The sequence below is a fragment of the Salvia splendens genome, chromosome 19, assembly GCF_004379255.2.
Source record: "Salvia splendens isolate huo1 chromosome 19, SspV2, whole genome shotgun sequence".
NCBI classification, from domain to species: domain Eukaryota; kingdom Viridiplantae; phylum Streptophyta; class Magnoliopsida; order Lamiales; family Lamiaceae; genus Salvia; species Salvia splendens.
The window spans coordinates 26,155,794-26,172,500 of NC_056050.1; the positions used below are offsets into that span (position 1 = coordinate 26,155,794).

Consider the following 16,707-nt stretch of genomic DNA (forward strand, 5'->3'; position numbering starts at 1 on the left):
TTTTTATAATTGACTCCACGTTTCAAAAACTCTTCTAACTCATATTTCATTTTAAAATTTACTAGTACTTAGTATATAAAAATAGAATTCGCCTTCCATTAACTTTTTTCTACCAAATTTCCATTACATTTTTAAAAATTTGTATCAAGTCAACTTATAACACTTAATTGTGGATGAAGGGAGTAGAATATGCCCATTGATTTATTTCCTCTGCACAAATGGGGAATTGAAAATTTTTGGGCAAATATAGATAATTAATTTTTCTTATTCTTAATAGTGACTGATTTTTATGATATGCAACTAAATAAAACAATTCAACATACAATTTTAGTATCAGATATAAATCAATCTTACTACTTCAATTTCTGGAAGATTGCATCTTTTCAAATTATATTTTCTGAGATATAAGACTGCTTTTAGTAAGTCAAACTCTAGCAAAAATCTTAGCTACTCCTATTAAATATCTCATTAATCATTGCGAAAGTGTCAACTATTAAATGATTAGTTGACTTTGACAACATTTCATTAGTGAGTATCATATGTAATTAAATCATTATATATCCATATTCAATTAATACTATATTAAACCTTATAAAAATAATCTTTTTTTCTGTTTTTATGAGTTCACCAAAATTAGCTTTATTCTACTCACGAAAGTTTTTCATAATTTTTTCTCTTTTACTTTCAAAATTAACTGCGTTGCTTCTTTCTCATTTAATTTATCAATAGCATATTAAAATTAGTATCATCTTCATTACCATTTTCATAAATAGTGAAAATATGAAAATAAGATTAATAGTTTATTACTACTTTCATTCAAAATTAATCATATTGAGCCGTCCGCCATTAATAGTCTCAATCTATTAATGATAATTTTATTTATCAGAAAATGTGGGTCATATTTTTCACTAACAAAACTTAAAATAATCTCTCTTTTATTATTTTATTAAGTTTATATTAAAATTCGTGTCGTCCATTATTAATACTTCTACCATATTTTTATCTTTCTTTTTCCAATCATATTTGTACCTCTCTTTTACTTTATTAATTACCCATTATAACTCGTATAGTCTACAAATAAAATTATTTTTCACATAGGGTATAAAAATGATATTAATATTAACTTACTATGATATGATTAAATTCTTTCCTATTCTCTAAATGCTTAACATTATTTTTTTTATCTTTTTCTTGCTTTATTAGTTTTACATCAAAATTCGTATTATTCAATATTTTCATTTCTTCTATTTCTTTCTCCAATTTTATCTGCACATATCTTCTAATTTATTGTGTATATAACTCGTATAGTCGCCAAATGAGATTATGCTTGCTACGACTATATTCTTTCATGTTTCTTTAAATGCTTCAGAATCTTACAATTAATGGCTGACTCATTTCAAGTCAAATTAAATACTATTGCCTACCAAATCAAGAATTGACCGTCCCTGCAAGAACTCTCTTCCTATATATGCGTCAAGAAGGTTTTGTGCTCTGCTTAACCTCGTCTCTACTTATCTGCATTCCTCTCTTTCTCTACATTTTACACAGTTTGTTTCATTAAAACTCGCTGTTATAAAACGCGATTATACAGATAGTTTCATCCTCTGTTTTTTTCCCTCCAATATCTTGATACAAAAACAGAGAAAATGAAAAGGACGAAATCAGACGTCTTGGCTACACTAAGCCGGCAAAAATCAACCCTCATTCAAACTCTCTTCATCTCCCTCGGCTAAATTCTGCTCATTTTCGAAGTCTTGCACATGTTCAAAAACGGGATACACTCTGTTTCCCAAGAAATTTTGTACAGCAGCAACGCTAATGGCTTGTTAGATTCCAAGCTCGTGATGGAAATTTTGGAGGGAAGATAGTCTCTCATTCGCCCAATTAACGCCCTATTTCAACCAAGAAAACGTGTAGAAATCGAGCGGCTCCCGAAAAGGCTGCTCTCTGGCTTGAATTTCACTGCAATTCCGTCTCCGAGCAGTAAAAATGGAATCTTGAAGTCGGCAAACGACGCCGTTGAGCAAGGGAAGAGGCTTTGGGGGGAGCTTGAGGGGAGTGGCGGTGGTGTGGAAGGGAATGTGAGTGAGAAGGTTGAGAAGTGCCCTTCCTCTGTTTTGATTACAGGGGATGAGTTTGGGAAGGATGGGGGGGTGGCGGTGCTGCCGTGTGGGCTGACTCTGGGGTCGCATATCACGGTGGTGGGGAGGCCGGTGGCGGGGCAGTTTTTGGTGGAGCTGCAGGGGCTGAGGACGGTGGAAGGGGAGGATCCACCGCGGATACTGCATTTCAATCCGCGGCTGGATGGGGATTTTAGCGGGGAGCCTGTGATCGAGCTCAACAAGTGTTATAGGATGCAGTGGGGCAAGGCGCAGCGCTGCGAAGGTGGGAGGTCGGAGGCTGATCAGCCGACTGGTGAGTGGAAGGAGGGAGTTGCTCTGTTTTTGGATTTTGATTTGAGTTGTGTGTTTTTGCATTGTTTGATTTGAGTGGTTTCATGTGTTTGTGTTTAGTGTTGATGGAGAGTGGAATGTATTGGAAGTGAAGTTAGATGAATTTGGGAATTTCGTGTGGTTTGGATGATGTTCGTGTTCGTTTTTGTGTTTGTGCTCGTGTTTACATTAGGCAAGAAGTAGATTAGATGAAGGTGGGGATATATTGGAAGTGAAATTAAAAGAATTTAGGAATTTCACGTGGTTTAGATGATGTTCGTGTTCGTTTTTGTGTTTGTGCTCGTGTTTACATTAGGCAAGAAGTAGATTAGATGAAGATGGTGGGGATACATTGGAAGTGAAATTAAAAGAATTTAGGAATTTCACATGGTTTAGATGATGTTCGTGTTCGTTTTTGTGTTTGTGCTCGTGTTTACATTAGGCAAGAAGTAGATTAGATGAAGATGGTGGGGATATATTGGAAGTGAAATTAAAAGAATTAAGGAATTTCACTTGGTTTAGATGATGTTCGTGTTCGTTTTTGTGTTTGTGCTCGCGTTTACATTAGTCACGAAGTAGTGTAGAATGGGGGGGGGGGGGGGGGGGGGGGATATATTGGAAGTGCAAAAAAATTAGGAATTTCATGTGGTTTATATGATGTTCGCGTTCGTTTCGTGTTTACATTAGTCAAGAAGTAGTGTATAAGATGCATATATGTATAACCCTTTACCATCATGGGTTGAATGAGGCTCGTCCATAGAGGAACCGGCCTCTGATCTTCGTGGATCGTTTCTATCATCGACTTGAACTTTGTAGTGCGATGTTTAATCTTATGCAGTTTCTTGATGCATTGTTTTTTCATTACAAATGATGGACTACTCCTTTCGCTTATTGCAGTGGATGGATTTGTTCAATGCGAGAAATGGATTTCGGATGGCAAGAACGGGTTCCCTTTCGCCAAAGAAAAACTGTTTGTTCTAACAATCAAGGCCGGTTTGCAGGGCTTCCACGTGAATGTTGATGGAAAGCATGTTACCTCATTCACATATCACACTGTGAGTTACTCTCTCATCTTCACTTTACATCTCCGACACCACTTTCCAACATTCTATTCGAACGTATCTCAGGGATTCGCCATTGAGGACGCCACTGGACTATACTTGCATAAGCACGTTGATGTGCTCTCCATAGTTGCTGCTTCCTTGCCCACATCACACCCCAGTTTCGCTCCTCAGAAACATCTCGAGTTGTCTGATAAATGGAAGGCCCCCCCTATCCCCGATAAACCAGTCGAACTATTCATTGGTATTCTTTCAGCTGGCAACCACTTCGCTGAGAGGATGGCGGTGAGGAAGTCTTGGATGCAGCACAAGCTAATCAGATCATCAAACGTTGTTGCTCGTTTCTTCGTGGCTATGGTAGGTTAAAGTGATTGATATCTTGAAATATGTTGAAGTCTTTTTTAAACCTCTGCTGATTGCTTTTGAAAATTAATTTGGACAGGATAAGAAAGGGAAGTGAATGAAGAAGTCAAGAAAGAAGCTGAGTTTTTCGGAGATATTGTCATAGTCCCCTACAAGGACACGTACGACCTTGTCGTTCTCTAAACTGTCGCCATCTGCGAATATGGGGTGAGTGTAGTTTCAAGAATCGAACAATTCCCAACCCTTTTCCTGCATAAATTAACCAAGTATCGTTTTTTCCAGGTTCATACCGTATCAGCCCGTCACATTATGAAGGGTGACGACGACACATTGGTTAGAGTAGATGCAGTCATCGAAGCAGCAACAGCAAGAAAAGATGGTAGAAGCTTGTATATCGGAAACATGAATTACTTCCATGAGCCCCTACGCAGTGGCAAATGGACCGTTACTTATGAGGTAATACGCCAATCTTGTTTTTTTTCCTTCCTTGAGTCTGTTTCTCCTCGTCGTGGTCCTTCTTTACTCCATGCTGTCGATTAATTCCGCCTTCATAAAAATTGTTAGAAGTGAACTACCTGAAAAATGCTCTGTTCTAGTAGTAGGATGTGGTATTTTACGTATATCTTCCAAACCAATAGGAATTTTTGAAAAAATCTTTTTGTAGATGAAAATAGACTTCTTAAGGTTTTTAGAACCAATAAACGAAACCTCTAACGTTCACTGCTCGAACGCAGTAGGCCTTGTGCAAGTCAGTGAAATGCAGTGAGGTATTTGGTTAAAATAGTCCTTATTTGGATGCAGTTTGTTTCTATTGCTTGTTAACAAGTTGAATTCTAGCCTCTTTTTACATGTTTCTGTGCCAGTAAAGCTTCTCGTTCGCGTTCTAATCTGCGCTGTCAAGCTTGTACTGTCAAATTTGTGTGTGCCTAAGCTGTCTCAAAATAGGTTCATGGATTTAATTTCTTTGTAATGGGGAAAACATACAAACCATGATACTAATGGGATTGGCCTCATTCTGTTTTGGTGGCTCAGGAATGGCCAGAACAAGTCTACCCGCCTTATGCAAACGGGCCAGGCTACATAATCTCGTCCGACATTGCAAAAGCCATTCTATCCGATTTTGAGAAGCACGAGCTAAGGGTAAAGCTGCACATTCCCCACATCACATAGCTTAATTAATGTGCTTATGATTATGAAAAAATGATGAATTTGCTTCCTTTATTGATGACAGTTGTTCAAAATGGAAGATGTTAGCATGGGGATGTGGGTGGAGAAGTTCAACAAAACGAGACCGGTAGAGTACGTTCATAGCCAGAATTTCTGTCAGTTCGGGTGCATAGAGCATTACATAACCGCGCACTATCAGTCTCCGAGGCAGATGATCTGCCTCTGGCAGAAGCTGAAACTGCAAGGGGAGCCTCTGTGCTGCAACGTGACATGACGAACAGATATCCATACGGCGTTTAAACATAACAGGTAGTCTTAGAAACAAAAATTTTTTGCAGCTTTAGATTGATTGATGGCATTGTTCCTGAGCTCCTCAAGGTTGGTTAGTTCGCTAAACGACGTCGTTTTATAGAAAAGAATAGAACATAGGATGAATGTGTATGTGCAGCTAATGTTTATTCACTTTTGCAACTGATCATATTATCTTTAGCTCATTATGGTTTGATTTGCTACAGAACACATAAAAACTAGTAATTGATAATCCAAATGAATAAGTTGATTTTTAATGTTATATCCTTGTGACCATTCTCTAGATTTGTTTAGTGTTCGTTTAATATTCTTTTATATTGTAACTCTTTCAATAGTTTGATTTTATAAATTGTACTATATCAAATTTAGAATTGGTGACACTTTAAGGGCATCCACAGTCATCACTTGGTTAAACACTTAAATCTTAAGCACTTAGATACCCGAGTGTTTATCTCCATTTTCGGCATCTTTGTGCACTCAAAAGCACTTAACATTATTTATTATTTTATTTTTTTATCTTTACGTATTAATATAAGGTCAAATAAAAAAATTAATAATTTTATAAAACAACTAAAAAAATTGTGAGTTGTGTAGAAATTGTTGAGGTGTAGGTATTTTTATAGGTGGGAAAAGATAAATAATAAAAAAAACAAATATAGCCGTTTGAAAATTTAAATCTTTTTAATTAAAATTCATTTTTGCATTTGAATTTTATAAAAAAACATAAAAATTGGGTGAGATTTGTAGCAAGCCACAACCGTCTCACCCATCTGCGTGCTTTTGCAGACATAGCCATTAATCACAGAAACCGAGCATGCATTGGGCAACGGGCAGCGCGGCAACATGATTAGTGGTTGAGCACGCGATGACGTACTACGAGCAACCGCCAATTAAGCACTCCGGTGTACTAGCACTATTGTTTAGATTTAAGTATATAATTTTAAATTGATTTTGTCCATTATCCTCTAAAGTAAGGCTAGTTGACAAAAATGCTCAAGAATTAAACATGGATACAATTATTCTAATCATACCAAAAAATATTAGAGAACGTAGAGGCACACAGATTTTTTGTGCGACTGTCACTGTCTCTTTTTTGTTCTCATTCTTCTTACATGTGATTGACTTGTATTGCACAACCTCGTACGGATCTTAACTTGTCGGACGGTCTAATTTAATCTCATATACTTCCAAATAAAGAAAAAAAGAATATAACAGAAAATGAAAATGAAAAACCAGAAAAGGAAATATACATGATAACTGATTTGATCATAGTATAATTGTTTTATAACTGAATTTCTTAATAAAATTAACAATATATTTGTAAATTGGGTGCAACCGTACAACAGAGGAGTTGAAGTCTTGATAAAGAGGACAAAGCAATCAATAAACATGCCATGCACAAAGTTATAGTAAAGATTAAGCATATTGTACAATGTTCAATGCAATGCAATATTTCGTTCGATTTGATAAATTAGATAAGATCAAGTGTTGTTAATGTTATTGGTTAAACAGATAGAACCTCACAGATTAATTTAACTAGTACAAGTTAATGTTTTAATGTAAGTGAATATTTGTATCAAGAAAAGCAGTCTTTTACTCAAGAAAACGTCTTTTGCTCATCCCTTTGACTAGGAAGACCTTATATTTCGATCTTCAATCTATAGTTTGATTTAGAGAAATATACCATAAAAACCACTAAATTTGGACTCTTCTTCTTCATATTCCAGTTATACAAATATAGTAGTACAGAAAGATGTTTCACATGAGATTGACTTTGACTAAAATGACCTTGTACTTCATTCTACGATTCATTTTAGGCCAATTTATAATATATATAAAAAAACCCATTAAATTTGATAATATTCTACTGATATCCATAATTTTGAAAATCAATCACAAAAATGATGAAGTTTGGATATATTCATGGCATAAAATCTTGATCGCGTATGATATATTGTTCATATTTTTCAACCAAACGATATCTTTTTATGAATATATAACATTGTTTAACTCATCAGTGATGACAGTATGATTTTTTGTTGATCATATCAAATACCATTTCAAAAAAAAAATCACCATAAAATAATTGAGAATAAATGCAAATTTTATAATTTTTGTTTTTATTTTCAAATTCTAATTGCCTACCTATAATATAGTATTGTTTACATTTTTAACCAAATGATGTTTTTTATGAATTGAAAACATTGTTTAACTCATCGATGGTTATATCCATGTGTATTTTTTTATTGTCATATTTCAATAAAAAAACCACCATGAAGAAATAATTAAAAACAAATTCAAATTTCGTTTCTTTCTAATTTTCAAATTTGTATAGAACTATAATTTAATCAAATTTTATGATTTTATTTTACAATTTTCCCAATGATTCATTTCCATAAAAAAAGAATATCCTTACATCTAAAAAAATCTTTACAAAAAATAAAAGAAAAAAATAGAAAATAAATATACAACCGATTTATGTACTCTCAAACTTTCGACACAAGGTATAACAAATTTCCAAATTTCATGATACACTATAATAGAGGCTTATATTATACGCATTCAAATCTTATGATAAAAATATACTTCTTTCCTTTACCTACTTTTCATGCTTATAAAAGCATACAAAGCCCCCAATTTCATCACCCTTTCCGTCCCAAAATGATCATTCCGGTAAAGAGCATACCAGGCATGTTTGGGTCGGTCCGGTCCATCATCGTCACCTTCGTCTTCTGCTGTAACATGATCTGGCGGAACTGCCCGAAGCAGCTCCGCCGCTACATCGAGAAACTCACCGAGAGGCTGTCCGGATTCAAGAGGCTGTCCGGATTCTTGAATCCGGACATCCAGGTCTTGATCCACGAGTACACCGGAAGTCATCTCCGGCGCCACGAGGCCTACGGCCTCGTAGCTGCGTACTTGAGTGTGAAATTGCCTGATGCCAAACGGCTCAAGGCCGTGATGACGAACGAGAACAAGGTGATGCTGAGCATGGAAGAGTACGAGAACACGACGGACATGTTCAACGGAGTTGAGGTGAAATGGATCTCCGGGAAGGTTCCTTCCCGGGCCAGCGGGGCCTCGTATTACCCAGAGCCCGAGCAGAGGTACTACAAGCTCAAGTTCAACGAGTGCTACAAGAAGATGATGACGGAGGATTACCTGCAGCATGTCTTAAAGAGAGGGAGAGAGATTCAGGCCGCGAACAGGCAGCGGAGGCTCTACACGAATGGCAAGTCTACCTGGACCCATATCGTGTTCGAACATCCAGCCAAGTTCGCGACTCTAGCAATGGAGCCAGAGAAGAAGGAGGAGATCGTGGAGGATCTGCTGACCTTCATAAAGAGTAAAGATTACTATGCAAGAATCGGCAAGGCGTGGAAAAGGGGTTATCTGCTGTATGGCCCTCCCGGAACAGGAAAATCTACGATGATCGCAGCCATGGCCAACTTTCTCAGCTATGATGTTTATGATCTCGAGCTTACCTCGGTGAAGGACAATACGGAGCTCAGGAAGCTTTTGACAAACACTACTGCTAAATCAATCATCGTGATAGAGGATATCGATTGCTCCCTCGACTTAACAGGCCAGAGGGAGAAGAAAGCGGAGAAACCTGCAGAAGAGCCTGGAAAAGTCGAGAAAAAGACGACTCCTCGTAAGGAGAAGGAAGAGAGTGACAGCAAGGTCACTCTCTCAGGCCTGCTGAATTTCATAGACGGCCTCTGGTCTGCTTGTGCAGGGGAGAGATTAATCGTATTCACAACAAACCATGTGGATAAGCTCGACCCAGCTCTTACAAGAAGGGGCCGGATGGACAAACATATCGAGCTATCTTACTGCAAATACGAAGGATTTAAAGTGCTCGCTAAGAATTACCTGGAACTTGAAGCACATCCACTGTTCCAATCCATCGAGGAGCTGATCCAGGAGGTCGAGATATCACCAGCTGATGTTGCGGAAAACCTCATGCCAAAATCTGCAAAAGATGGTCCAGAGCAAAGCCTTCGAAATCTCATATGCATTCTTGAGGAAACAAAGAACAGCAAGTGCAGAGAAATTAAAGATACAGAGATCAACCACAATGCAGCTGCTATTTAATCAGTAGGTAATGGTAAACACAGATGTAAACCAGAGAAATATAACGCTGAGCCACAGAGTTTAATAAAAAGCGAATACTTTTGTTGCAAATATTAGTTAAGCTAGTGTACAACGTCTCGATCAGAAGAGTAAGAACTCCCAACAGAACTCCTCATCCGTGCCTTTTCTTTCTTAAAAGTGAAAACATAATGTAGAACCGACTTAATCTACACACCATCTTCTCAGCAAAAAGACACTCCCAGCAGGAAAAGATAAATAAACTGCAAGAGGGACGTCGCTTGAGTTTTGGCAAGTAAGAACTCTCTAATAGATGGAATGGACTGCCACAAAAATCATCAACCAGACATATCAGCCTCATAAAGGTAAAACTTGTTGCTCCTCTCTTTTGGTAGAAGGGATGCTCAGAAGTCATCTCTGTCTTCGTCACTCATTGAGTTGGGACCATCTTCGAACCCAGAACCCGGAGCAAGTTCATTAAGATCAAGAAAACGTCTTTTGCTCACCCCTTCAACTTCTTCATCTTTGTGGTTCTCTTGTTCTGGTGGAATTGGTGGCTTTTCCTCAACCGCCTCCGGTTGCTGCTCCTCAATAGGCTGATGATTGGCATGGATATCCTGGATGTCCTCCTGGTTACTGATTTTCTCATCGGAATCTTGGATACTGGTTGAGAACTCTGTGTCACCGCCACTTGAGTATGAGGGCTCGTCTGGAGCATTCGATTTCTCAGGTTTTGTTTGTTCATTGTCAGATTCAGAAACCTCATATTGTCTATAATTGATACGGGTGGCCCTTTTACTTCGTCTGAGACCTGGCTGGAGGTCACCAACTGACCTCAGTTTTGTTTCCCTCCTAGTTCGGCCAGGCAATGCTCTGGTTCGGCGTGGTGGCGCATCACTATCCTCACTGGAACTTAATACATCATCTTCCTCCTCCTCTTCCTCCTCTTCATGATTTTCTTCATCCCAGTGGTACTCCTCATCGCCTTCGGAGCTACTTGACATCTTCCTTCGCTTCTTTCTTTTAAGATATTCATCGTCATAAACCACTTCCCCAACTATGTCATCATCACTGTCAAATTCTGCTTCAGCATCTGAGACTGCTTCTACGTATTCATTCACTGAATAGCGTTCAGGCCTTTGCCTCCGGCGATCACTACAAGACAAAAAAAAAGTATTTATAAATTTATTAAGAATGATGAGAGACTTTCAAGCAAACAAAACAATCCGGGGAGTGAATTATCATACCCTCGGTCTAATGTTTCAGTTTTGTGATCTTCATAAAATTCTCCGTCATCGTCATCGCCATCGCCATCGCCATCGTCATCGTAAGGAGATTTGGGAGAAACAGCGCTGAAAGTGAGGTTTTGAGAGTGGTGTGATGGGCCATCCAATCTACCATTTCTAGACAATTCATGTTTCACGGGAGGATCTCTTCCATCAAAAGGTTCGGGTGATTGCTTGTTCGCCCTGGTAGGGTTTATAAGAAGAAAAAAGGGTGAAAATTTTCCAAAATAAAATATAAGGAAAAGTAATGTTGCAAGTAGTTGTAGAAATTCTGGGTGCTAAGATCCTCACTTGGTGACCTTTATAGCTTCATTTATTGATCGATCATAATCATCTGCAAAAAATGGAAGAATAATATCAATGGTGGACTGGGAAAAATTAATCCAAAGCATAAACAAGGGCGGAAGTCTACTAAGAAGCTATCTGGCACATACCAAAAGTATAGGTCACGGGTTTTCTATCACGGAGAGAGCGTCCGGCAGCCATACCATCCATGCCAATCATGTTATCGAGCATAAGTGCTTGTCTATGTTGCTTCTTTAACAGTTTCTCCTTCATCTGGATAAAGATACTTCTTAGAACCAACCACAATATACAGGAAATGCTTAAAACTAATAAGATGTTCTCGTCAAGAAAGGGATTAATTAACTCAATGCAGGACAACGACCAAAATAGAAGAAAATGCATGGAAAATCATATTTCAATAAAGAACAATTTACCACCTTGTGGACCTTCTCAATTTCAGGAAGCATGACATTTTTCAATTTCTTCCCAACAGACACCTCGGTTCTATTTTTACTTGAAAAGAGCTTCTCCTGTAAGCAACAAACATAAAATAGACAATGAAAACATATGCCAGAAATAAAAGTAAAGTTGAATTTTCAGAAGGTATGCGGTGTAAGCTTGCCAAGGATATGAGGTCGGGCAATGGAAAAGAAAATAAGATTCAGACCAGACACCTAAAAAAACACACAATCAGGTGCACACTCAGAATTCAACTGTGGCCTCTTAGATCATAAATCCAGTGAATTTTACAAGTTGTAATTTAAAGGCGATGGCATATTTTTAACATCTACAAGCACTATACCTCAGCTCCCCAACTAGCTAGGTTGCATCAATATAAAACCATTATACCCTGGCATCTAGAATCTAACATGAAGTTGACACAAAAGCAATTTGCAGTCTCCTTGAGTGACACAAAGCCAAGCAATCATCTTACACACCACCCAACACATATGCAACTCAAACTGAATTTAAGTACAAATGAATTTGAATCAACAACCTTTGCTAGTCTAGAAACCAGTAGATAACCATCTTCTACCACACAGCCATAAAATACGTTTGGATTGACCGCAAAGTGTAATGGACTCAGAATCTTATGCTGTTTATCAAACACAAACTCCCCAAGGCTTTTACTCAGAATCTTATGCTGTTTATCAAACACAAACTCCCCAAGGCTCTTAAAAGCATGTATCATATACATTTGACATCATCTCCAGGCTGGAAAAGGAGATGATTACCAAGGAAAAGTGTAAAGTTCAATGCAATATGAATGAATTTGTATATTTTCATGTGTTTGTAATGAATACAGCCGGCATGGGAAACCAAAGGGACAAAGAGAAGAATCTGACTTTTGCTAAAAAAAATATCCATATATAAGAATTGACAAAATAACACTTGCTCAAGAAATATGCATATCAAAAAGAATTGACAAAAAACAAGACTTACAGAAACAATCAGGAATTCATCTAAATTAGTGGCAACTGCTTCCCATTGATATGATGAATGAGGAATAGGTGGAATATTCCTTCCCCTTCCTTTTTTCACCTCAACATTCCTAATCTCTCTGTATAGTCGATGGCCAATGATGGGATCATCTTCATACCTAGAGAGTAAGAAGCATCCATAAATAACTTTCAAAGTTACATTCTACACAATGAAGTGAATACAGAAGCATGCAAGACACTGAGACACCTCCTTGGTAGAGCTGAACCATCAATAGAAACTATTTACATAGATAACAAAATGTAATCCATCATCACAGAGCCTGTAGTTTACCAATATGAGACTCCATAAGAATCGCCACCTAGGCGTTCTTTGCGAAATATTGAGAGCTGAACACCATGTTTTAATGACTCATCTATGTAGTTCCGTATATCTTCTTGCTGCGAAGACAACATGGTTAATTAAGCACTAGTAGAAATCGTGGGCGGGAGCCGGGAGTGTATGTCAATGAAATTTTGTCCAAAAAATGGAGCAATAAAATATCAGAAGCATATAACTGCATATGAATCCAGGATTGTTCAAATTTTATAATTAGAATAACTCAACATCACTATTTAGGCCCCTATGACATAATATAATCCTGTAATGGCCAAAGTTTATCTATTGAAGCTAAGACAGCTATCACCAAGAGAATAATATACGATATTAATACCTCAACTCGAATATCACATAATGCCTTCAGAATAACCACTCGCATCCCAGGATCAAGTGTGTTGTATGCCTCAATTTCAGTCCTAAAACAAACAAAACTCAACTCTTTTGAGCATATAAACACGTGTTTCTCGCGCAGACCAACACAAGTACAACAAAAAAAAATGAACTTTGTTGAGATATGAATCCACTCACCTGTGTGATGCAACTATCGGTAAATCTCCTTCAGCAACCTGTAGCAGAGAACCATACTAAGTAAAACCAGCATACTCTGAGAAAGATTGATTAAATTTTTAGTATCATTAGTGAGCTTACCCAGTGCCACCAATCCCTCAGCTTTCTACATAAAACAGTAATCCAAGTATCATGATTAAGTGCCATTCTGGTAATAGGAGGAATGGCCTACGAAAAGTGAAATACCCATATAAAGAGAACTGGTTACAATGTTAGCGGCAATGTTTATCAAACAGCAATTTGATAACTATACATACCTTATCAAAAAAAGTCAAGCAAAAAACACAAGAATACAAACAGTTCTCACCTAAACTTGCATAATGCTGTACATTGGAGTTACATTTGTAATGATGAAGTATTTGGATAGAGTTCTGATGAGGAACTCATAACCTTTCACACCTTAACTTGCATAAAACACAAGAATACAAGCAGTTCTCACCTAAACTTGCATAATGCTGTAAGTTAAATTTGTAATGATGAATTATTTGGATAGACCTAGGATTATAGCAAACTATCATTTGAACCAAAATCAAGAGTGTTAAAAAAAATACACATTCATGACATTAAGAGCGGTACTGATTGGTGAAAACTATGTCACTGGGGAAACTTAAAACAGAGAATTGAAACTTGTATAGATGATCTTTCTTGTGAGAGTTATAATCCTATGAACTCTTGAGATGATGATAACAGAACATGTCTTACATTGAAAGATTGAATGGGTTGCAAACAACTTTTAAAAAAATTCCAGTTATATGAAAACGAAACAACTAAAATGACACCTCTAGGTCAAAATAAATGCATGTAACTCGATCTTATGGGCATGATATTGCATTATTGGCCACTAGTCATCTGCAGACAGTAAACACACAACAAAAGAAATTACTTTAGTCCAGCAAATCTAGTCATTATAGATTATTTCCAAGAGTTATGTCCTACTAAGCATTCCACTGGAATGATCTGAATGGATGTTGGCTATACTTTGACATTGATCGTCCAGTTATAACATTTGATACCTTAAATTTGCTAATAAATTCAACAACTCTTTCCTTCACATATACAAAAAGAGCAAAGGTTGTGTACTGAGTCTCTAATGATCAGTTTATTCAAGACACCTTCCACGCCCCTTTACATTTATAATTCACAGAATCCCTCATAAGGTTCCAATACTATGGGCAGTACAATGATCCTCCAAAGGAAGCCCCATGAAACTCAAAAGAATGGAAAAAGAAAAAAGAGGATAGATTTCGAAAAGAAAGGAAACACGGATCATTAAATTACTCTCTAAAACCTTAAGCACTGGCATTAGGAGCACACTCACCCATATTCCAACAAAATGATTTTTTTTCCTGCCATCCAGACAGTTATAAAAGTACTTGAAATTCATGCTTGCTCACTCAAGGTAAAATCAATGCCCGCAACTTGTTTTAGTTTTATTTTTTATATTTGTGGCTAAGACAATCCCTTACTACAGCATCTTAATCCGAGCAGGAGCTAACATACAATATATCTGTCAAAAGGTAATGTTAAACAACCACATTACAAGATTAAAAAAAATAATAGTAATAACATCATGAACTTCAGAGGATAGACCAAACGAACTATAAACCAACAAAAAATTACTCTCAAATAACCAAAATTATACTAACAATTAGGAAACTATAGAGGGAAGTAACAAGACTAACCTTTAACAATGGCATATGTATCTCAGCCAACGTATTATTCGGATTAATCAAGGCCGTCTCAAACTCCTCTGCTGAAAACTCCACCTTGACATTCAATAGAGGCCTAAATACCTACACCTCACAGCACATATAAAAAAGTAAATCAGCTTCAAATGACCAAAACTTCACAAAGCTCAAATCTTACTCGTTTCTATAATCTTTTCTAGAGCTGAACATACATTCAAGAAATTGAGAATAGAAGCCAACTGCCACATGGACCGAATATTCCACCGAGGCAGCTGCGAAGCCTCTGGCTCACCGACCAGAGGCGTAACTGCCCTACTACTCGGCAACTGTGCCAACGAAGTAGAGCCATCTTCCTCCCCATTCTCCTCCTCCTCTCCGCCCACCTCCCCCTCTTCCCTATAACCATCCTCTTCCTCCGAATCCTCCTTCAACAGCCTGGCGGATAATCTCTCCTTCCTCTTCTTTTTCCTCTTCCTCTCCACCTCCGCCGTAGCCTCCGCCTCAGCTGCAGCTTGCAGCCTCGCTGCCGCCCTCTGCGTGCACGCCCTCGACGGCCGCTCCCTCCTCACTACTACACTACTATTACCATTATTTTCACTAGCTGACTTCACATTAGTTTCCTTAATACCCTCGCCCTTGGTGTTATTTTCGAAACCGGACTTTCGATTCTCCGAATTTTCCGGCGAGTGGTGGTGGATCGGCGAGTAATGCTCCGGCATGGCGGATGAATCTTCAAGAGAAGGGTTACATGGGAGATCAAGGGCTTGCATTGAAGCAGCCCAGGAATGTTGATTCAAACAAAATGGGCACAATAAAGCTGGGGTTTTTCCCAAAGCTAGCTCAATAATTTGCACGAATCATCAAACAATACCGATAATAATGAAGACGATTGCTGCAAAACGTGAAAAGGGGAAAATCAGACAATCATAATAATCATTGCTGGGGTACGTGAATAATGGGTTTTTGGAGCTGCGGTAGGTTCTTCACCCCTCAGTTTTTAGAGAGAGAAGGAAAAGGGGAGAGAGGAGACAGGAAATTGAGGAGAATCGGATTTTGTAAAAACAAATATAGCTGTGTAAATACGGGGATTTTGGCGAAAGGGGTGAAACTTTGGCGTTGAAAACGGTGAAATTGGATCAAAATCTACGAGGAGAGGAATTGAATTATTGGGATTAAATTCTATTTAGGGCTGAGGTTTGAGGGTTTCACTGTATCAGGTTAAAGAGGGGGAAATTCTTTTGTGGTGGATTTCAGTGAGTTCACGCTCTACGACGTCGTATCGAGTCCAAGTTTGTTGAGTCAACAATTTGTCCTCATTCTTCTACACAATTTAGGAATATCAACAATGTGTCAATAGATCTTTGTAATACTATTTTTTAGTGGTCAAATCTAATCAATTTGTACATAATCTATCAACTTAGTCACTTTTCATTGGCAAGACATTAAGAAATTGGATCCATCTAGTTTTTTTTTATAAATATATCATCATTTTATCTAATTTACCTCTTTTGTGTTTGTGATGACCTTGCTAATTATACTTACCAATTGTCTTTAATTTTCAATTAGGAAAATAATAAAACTAGAAAATTGAGGCCCATATATATTGGTTCATTTTTTTTACATTCGTCCCACTTCT

At 37.6% G+C, this 16,707-nt stretch overlaps 2 protein-coding genes and 1 pseudogene across 2 annotated transcripts; 2 read left to right on the forward strand and 1 right to left on the reverse strand.

Annotated features, from left to right (window-relative positions):
- The first annotated feature begins 1,460 nt into the window (after positions 1 to 1,460).
- On the forward strand, positions 1,461 to 5,400 carry LOC121778786 (annotated as a pseudogene).
- Positions 5,401 to 7,822: 2,422 nt separating this feature from the next.
- Positions 7,823 to 9,430, forward strand: LOC121779445 (AAA-ATPase At3g28580-like). The gene has a single exon (XM_042176768.1). The coding sequence runs from the start codon at positions 7,859 to 7,861 to the stop codon at positions 9,428 to 9,430; it is 1,572 nt and encodes a 523-aa protein (XP_042032702.1). The 5' UTR covers positions 7,823 to 7,858.
- Positions 9,431 to 9,489: 59 nt separating this feature from the next.
- Positions 9,490 to 16,289, reverse strand: LOC121779444 (DDT domain-containing protein DDR4-like). The gene is made up of 12 exons (XM_042176767.1): positions 15,284 to 16,289; positions 15,066 to 15,176; positions 13,465 to 13,551; positions 13,345 to 13,382; positions 13,151 to 13,232; positions 12,772 to 12,878; positions 12,442 to 12,598; positions 11,436 to 11,528; positions 11,148 to 11,271; positions 11,005 to 11,047; positions 10,675 to 10,896; positions 9,490 to 10,582 (listed from the first exon to the last, which is right to left on the reverse strand). The coding sequence occupies exons 1-12, from the start codon at positions 15,839 to 15,841 to the stop codon at positions 9,832 to 9,834; spliced, it is 2,373 nt and encodes a 790-aa protein (XP_042032701.1). The 5' UTR covers positions 15,842 to 16,289; the 3' UTR covers positions 9,490 to 9,831.
- Positions 16,290 to 16,707: the final 418 nt, after the last annotated feature.